The following is a 7,143-nucleotide window of genomic DNA, read 5'->3' on the forward strand; positions in this document are numbered from 1 at the left end:
GACCAGAGCATGAAGCTTGGTGTCCACCTAACATATTTTCTGTCACAAATAAGCTCTTTTTAAATCCGCATTTTTTGCCTCCCCCTCATTCAAAATTTAAATTAAGAAATAGTAATGTAATTTTTAGCTTAATTTTCTTAATATATGTCCTTCATCATCAAAAAATGACACAATAACATGTCAAAAACACATTTTTTTATTAGAGTTGGTCCTTAAAGATAACTCCCAAAACAAAGCCAAAAAAAGCTATTTTACTCTTTTAATCATCTGTCTCCTACAGCTGAATCCATGACTGGCACAGTGGTACCAAAGAATGATCCAGCAGACAGAGCCGTGGAAGACAAGGCCCTGCAGGAGCTTCAGAGCATCGGCGAGGTCCTGCAGACCATTCGCTCTCAGGTGGAGCAACAGAAAGAGAGCAAGAGCTCCCAAGACTGGCTCCAGGTGGCATTCGTCATAGACCGTCTGCTGTTTGGCATCTACATCTTTTCTTTATCAGTCAGCTTCATCACCATCATCATCATCTGGGTGAACTCGTACAAGTTGTAAACAAACGCTCTGTCTCATTTGTTTTAATTACTTTTAGCTACATTTATATTCTAACATGCAAATGATTCATATTTTAAAAGTCTGTGTCTGCCAATGAAAATAATTGTCAAATTTCTGACTGGAACCACCAAGAAAATCATGTTTTTTCAACTTTATTTCTGTAATTTAACTGTTTGTTTCACCACACAGTCACTGAGTTCTTAGGATGAAAGTTTTGAAGAGTGTTTTATAACAATTAAAGGTGGAGATTTTATTAGTTTTTAGGTTCATCTTGAGTGGAACCAACAGTTTGAGTAGAAATTGCTGACATCCTGTAACTGAAATGCATTGCATGCTACACTTCACTCTTTCCAAACCATCTCAATGTTTTGTCAATGACTTTGTTTCACCAATATGTTACAATAAATCATTTTTAAATATTAAAAGTTACATCATTTTCCCAAAACAAATGTTTTTACCTGTTTGTCTTTGTTGAGATAGTTTTACTTTTGTGTTGTTATAATGCCTAATTTGTGATTCTTCTTCAATTTTTCAAATTGTAGCCCTTTCTACATTTGATTCAATCTATATTACAGTGTATTACTCAAACAACTGGAAGACTATTTGGGTCTAACTGGCCCAGTACTAAACTGGTTTAATAAAAACTTGGAAAACAGGAAATATTTTGTGTCAATTGGTAACTTCACTTCTGAGCCAATAGAAATTACTCGTGGAGTGCCCCAAGGCTCCATCCTGGGACCACTTCTATTTAACATCTACATGCTCCCACTGGCCCAGGTTATAAAGAACAACAACATTAGTTACCATAGCTATGCAGATGACACACAGATATATATTAGACTGACACCAGGAGACCGAGGCCCTGTACAGGCTCTTGGTAAATGCATTGAGGACATTAATGACTGGATGTGTCACAACTTACTTCAATCAAACGAAAACAAAACTGAGGTTATTGTCTTTGGAGCTAAAGAAAAAAGGTTGGATGTCACTACCTGAACCTGAAAAAAACTAGTGCATGCTTTCATCTTTAGTCGACTTGATTACTGTAACAGTGTTTTTACAGGACTACCAAAAAAATCCATCAGGAAACTGCAGCTTATTCAGAACTCTGCTGCTCGGGTTCTCACAAGGACCAAGAAAGTAGACCACATGAGTCCAGTTCTGAGGTCTTTACACTGGTTACCTGTCTGACTTTAAAGTTGTGTTACTGGTTTATAAAGCTTTGAATGGTTTAGCACCAAAATACATGACTGACCTCCTGACCCAGTATGTACCAGCCAGACCTCTCCGGTCATCAGGATCCGGTCTTTCCTAGAGTCAGAACTAAACATGGAGAAGCTGCATTCAGCTTCTATGCTCCACAGATCTGGAACAGACTTCCAGAAAACCTTAGATCTGCTGAAACACTCAGTGTATTTAAATCCAGGTTAAAGACTCACCTGTTCTCAGCTGCAGTTGATTAATATGTGTTCAAAAGTTTACATCTAGACTTCAATTTTTAAACGTTTCAAACTTTTAAATGTTTATTTTAATGTTTTATGTAAAGCACTTTGAATTGTCTCTGTACATGAAATGCGCTATACAAATAAACTTGTCTTGAACCTCCTCAGTTCCACCCTGATGATTTTCCAAACCTGTCGCACTGATTCATGAGATGTTTTATGCAATCCAGCCTCTTTCATTCCTGTACCACCAATAAAGTATTCAAATATAAAAAGAACTCATGTAGATTTAGAAAATGGAAAAAAGAAACACAAGCATTGTTGCTGTGTTTAACTGTTCAGTGAACAGCTGAAGAAGGCTGCAATTCCCAACAGTGAAGGTGTTAAAAAAATCTAAATATGTTACCAGAGGTACAAAACAACAAGTTACATGTTTCACTGTGAGTTTTTAAGATAAATTTAAGTTTGTCCTTTTTTTTAATCATTTTGTTATTCTTATTAAACTAATATGTGACATTAATTAAGACAAATTGTGTCTAACTTTTTTTAAATGCAAAATGTACGTGTCTGTTTGTACATTTTAACAAATCTTAGAATACAAATTAAAAAATATATACATTTAATTCAGAAAGTTTCTCATTTCTATGACCCAAATTATATTGTAGCTGATTGGATTTTGCTTTAAAGTTGTTTTTGGTGAGGGTTTTCACACCAGGACAGGGCATGTACAGACTGATGTTAAAGTGTGGGTCAGCCTCTCCCTGGAGAATTCATTTCCACAATCATCTCATTAGCAAACAACAATCAGTGTTTGTTCACAGATCGCATCCCAGCATCTTCATGTGTGGTTGTGGAGAAAGTTTTATCCATCAGAACCTTCTACAATGACTGTTTTCCAGCAGGTTTTCACCTTCATCTCAGCGTTGCTTTTAATGTCAGGTAATCCTTTGTTTTAATTTTCGCTTTTTGGTTCGGAAACAGCAATTTGAGCATAAATCACTGTGTTTTTGTCAAATTACAGCCATTTTTACTGCAGAAAATATTTTATTGTTCTTTGAGAAAAACTTTTGGAGGACAAATTTAAATTTGTGAGTCAAATTTTGGGGGTATTTGAAGTAACAATGCACATTTAAGACAGCATTTTATCAAAAAGAAAAACAAGATTTTACATTTTGAAAATATTTTTAAAAAGATTCCCAGATAAAAGACAGAGAAGTGCAGTGTCAGAATTAGTGAGTGTCTCCATCTTGGTTTCTAATTGAGGTTAATCATAAAACTATTATTCTTTTTCATTATTTCAGTTTCTGCTTTTAAACTTTTTGATATTTTTCCATATAATATTTAGTTGAAAATGTGTGATTTTTTTTTTTGGGTGGAGCAGTGACTGTTGACACCGCCAAACTGGTTTGTAAAGAAGGCAACAGTGGACCAACTTATGAGTCCCTGCAGGCTGTTTTTGACCTTCAACCCTTCAGACCAGCAGAAAACTTAACCAACCCCACCATCACCAACATCTCCTTCACGCTGTACGCCGTCCTGGGTGTGGTGAGTTTCTTCTACAAAAAATGTCACAAACGTGCTGCTAAAATAAGTCAAATGTTTGCGCCTGTTTTTGACTGTTTCAGAGCGAAAAGGCTCAGTTACTCTCTACGTTCTTGTGGCTCAGACTGGTGAGTGTAAACGGTCAGAAAGGGCTTTTTAACTCACTTCCTACTCTGCTCAATGTTTAAATAATGTTATATGGGTTTAACTGGCTGCAGTACTGGCACAATGAGTTCCTGGTTTGGGATCCTGAGGAGTGTGACGGTGTCACCAAGATTTCTCTCCCCGTGAAGGAACTGTGGTCTCCGGATATCATCGTTTATGAGTTGTAAGTTTTAAAAGTGTATATGATTTTAAAACCCACATTATCTGATATAGATAGAGCCAATTTTATCTGTAGATCATTTGAATCACAGTAAATGTTGAAAAGAAAGAATCATGTAATAATGTGGTAGTGGAAAATGAATTTATCTTCATGTTAATCTGTAAATCAGTCTGTACCTATTAAAAATCCTAAGATTCCAATGAAATATGATTATAAAAAATGACATTTTTTGTGACCTGGACATAATCTAATAATTGTCTTTGGAGTGGAATTTGTATACAACATTTTTCTGACTAGAAGTCATTCCAGAGTATAGGCTGCAGCAACCTAAAAATGCTTAATAATGAAAATTAATATATCAAACATATTTTTGGGAGAAATGTTTTAGACAAAATACGGGAACAAAAATTGACATTTCATCTTAAAAGACAAATCATAATAATGGAATTGAAAGCAAAAACACATTGATTCCTATTTAGCTTCATAAAATGTTGGAAGAATCTATTATATCACTACAACATATGAATAATTATTCAGACAACCATATGATAAAGAACATGATAACAAGCCAAGTAAACTTGTTATCACCAGAAAAAATCATGAAAATCATTAAAATCTTCATCAAGCCTGACATAAGAGATGTTGCTCCTTCTTCTTCTTCTGCACTGCTGTCAGTAGCAAATACCAATACACGTACCCACAGTGCCCTCTAGTGGTTGTGGCTGTGTACAAAAAAAAAACTTAAGTATGGCTCACAGTCCAAGCCAAACTATTCAAAAACTCCTCTGAAAAATACTGTACACAACTGTCACAACATTGCAAGCTCTCACATGGAAACAGACTAACTCACCCATTTCAAAGATATGCTGAAAGTGAAGTTAAAGATTCACAAATGGCTGCAGACAGCAGTTATATAATGGAAATTATTTCTGAAGAATCTAGAGCCACTTGAGCTTTACTAATATAGGCAAAAATATTTCAGATTTACACTTAATTTTGCTCTGAAACACCTTTGAGGGTTGATGTTTTAATGATCTTTCATTAGTTCCCACATTATTTTAAGTGAAAAATTAGATCCCTAGAACAATTTTAAAATAAACTGCACGGTTTTTATGTAAAATCAACTAATTGTGATATTTTGTTGTTAATTGTGATGCAACTGTTCATTTTTGAAAAGGTATCTTGTACCAGTGAATTTAAAAGATAAAAAAATGCTTGAAGTAGATCAGTGATTCTTCTTACCTGTCTGATTCCATCCCCTCCAGTGTGGATGACGATGTTTCCCAGGCGTGTCCTTACGTCTACGTGAACCACACGGGTCACATCCGCTGGGACAGGATGCTGCGCCTCGTCTCGGCCTGCAACCTGGAAATCTTCAGTTTTCCCTTTGATGTGCAGAACTGCACTTTTACGTTTGGCTCTTACATGCATACTAGTAAGATGAAACTATTAGACATTCATAAAATGTAATAAAGTTGATTAGAGGTAGTAATCATAAATGAAAAAGGAAAACGAAGAAGCAGAAATGGACAAAAACTTTAATTTTTAGTGATTCTCAGTTAATGTTTTAATTCCTTTAATTCTTTTGAATCTAGTTTGAGTAAAACTATAAATTTGACACATTTTGTTCAATAACTTAAATTTGTTTTTGCTTTTTTTTACATCTCTGTGTTACTCTTGTTCATCCCAGTACGTGATGTGAGGGTCAGCCCGGCCTTGACCTTTAAGGAGATGTCTGCAAACTCCAAGCGTTACCTGGAGGCCAGTGGAGAGTGGGAGCTGATGGATATTCTTGGAGAGACTTCCATTCTGCAGTTTGGGATAGACGAGTGGGACATCATCACTTTCTGGGTCAGAGAAAAACAATGTTCATTTTGAAGGTTGCTGCTGTAAAGGATGAACCTTGTACATCAGAGTTGGTGCAGATCAGCACTCTTTAAGCTTCAAAATATAGTGCTAACTATCCTTTACTGGTAGAGTTATAGGAGTTTTAAGTATTTTGTATGTATTTTTTCTATGGCAAATCAATGCATTAGTTAAATCTGCATTAGGCTGTAGATGGGTGATTTTCTGCAACAGTTTTCCTCTCTTTTCCTCACCAGGTGGTCATAAGGCGGCGCCCAGTGCTCTACGTGGTCAACCTGCTGATCCCGAGCTCCTTCCTGATGCTCATCGACATCCTGTCCTTCTACCTGCCCCCCCACAGCGTCGACCGTGCCTCCTTCAAAATGACCCTCATCCTGGGTTACACCGTGTTTTTGCTCATCATGAACGACCTGCTTCCAAGCACAGCAAACGGCACCCCCCTCATAGGTCAGGAAATGGAATTCAGAGTAAACAAAAATGTTACTGGATAAATAGCTATAAAGATTATGACCGTCTCGTCAGGTATCTACTTCTCAGTCTGCCTGGCTCTCATGGTCATCAGTCTGCTGGAGACGGTCATCATCACCAACGTGCTCCACCACAGCTCCATGAAGTACCAAGAGATTCCAAAATGGGTCAAAGTGATCATCCTCAAACACATAGCTAACATGATCTGCTACCGATGGCCTAAAGATGTGCTGCCGCCGCATAAACGCCCGGAGGTTAAACCTGAAAGCTCCAACGGCAGCTCAGGTCCGTGGGTCATCCAACCGGCCAATCAGGCTCATGACAGGCATGTGACCAGCAACGGAGGTGAGCGCATGTTTTTTTTTACAACTAATAAACTTGATTCATCTCACATAGGATGTCACTTGTGGCGAACGCTCCTCTGACAGGTCCGGCCTCTCTGCCCGAGCTGCAGCAGATCTGTCAGTACCTGAAGGACCTGCGCTCCCACCTCACCTCCCTGAAGAAGGAGAGTGAGCTGCAGGAGCAGTGGTGTCACGTGGGATACGTTCTGGACTTTCTGCTCTTTCGGATCTACCTGCTGCTTATTTCTTGCTATGCTTTGGTCATCATCACCATGTGGTGCATCTGGATCAGCCAGTCTTAACAAAGATCCTTAAATGTACTGTAGATGATGGTTATGAAACTGTTACTCTTGTGTTTTGATGTGATTTAGAATTGTAATTTGCTTTTAGATGACCTTTGACGACCTTGATGATGGAAAAAGCAAAAGTAATATTTGCTAAAGGCGTACAGTTTTTTAAGAAAGTATTACCAATGATGTTCTATTATATCAGATCTTTGTAGAATGCATTCTATGTACTGTAGTCCTATAGGTTTTACACATACTAAAAAATGTAACCATAAATATAAAGCATTTAGTAAATCGAACTGACTTATACCATTAAAAAA

General features: G+C 37.2%; 1 protein-coding gene across 1 annotated transcript; it reads left to right on the forward strand.

The window, feature by feature from the left end:
• The first annotated feature begins 288 nt into the window (after positions 1–288).
• LOC112150717 (5-hydroxytryptamine receptor 3A) lies at positions 289–7,123 on the forward strand. The gene is made up of 8 exons (XM_036211739.1): positions 289–528; positions 3,357–3,536; positions 3,752–3,861; positions 5,088–5,293; positions 5,549–5,709; positions 5,928–6,171; positions 6,247–6,585; positions 6,621–7,123. Exons 1-8 carry the CDS (start codon positions 289–291, stop codon positions 6,836–6,838), a joined length of 1,698 nt encoding a protein of 565 aa, XP_036067632.1. The 3' UTR covers positions 6,839–7,123.
• The last annotated feature ends 20 nt before the right edge of the window (positions 7,124–7,143 follow it).

The sequence above is a fragment of the Oryzias melastigma genome, linkage group LG4 (genome assembly GCF_002922805.2).
Source record: "Oryzias melastigma strain HK-1 linkage group LG4, ASM292280v2, whole genome shotgun sequence".
NCBI classification, from domain to species: domain Eukaryota; kingdom Metazoa; phylum Chordata; class Actinopteri; order Beloniformes; family Adrianichthyidae; genus Oryzias; species Oryzias melastigma.

Excerpts from the sequence above, each read along its gene's own strand:
- LOC112150717 (XM_036211739.1), top strand. The coding sequence starts at position 289 with ATGACTGGCACAGTGGTACCAAAGAATGATCCAGCAGACAGAGCCGTG. Across the intron at positions 5,710-5,927 it reads GGGACATCATCACTTTCTGG|TCTGCAACAGTTTTCCTCTC; the intron begins GTCAGAGAAAAA and ends GATGGGTGATTT. Across the intron at positions 6,586-6,620 it reads TAAACTTGATTCATCTCACA|GTCCGGCCTCTCTGCCCGAG; the intron begins TAGGATGTCACT and ends CTCCTCTGACAG.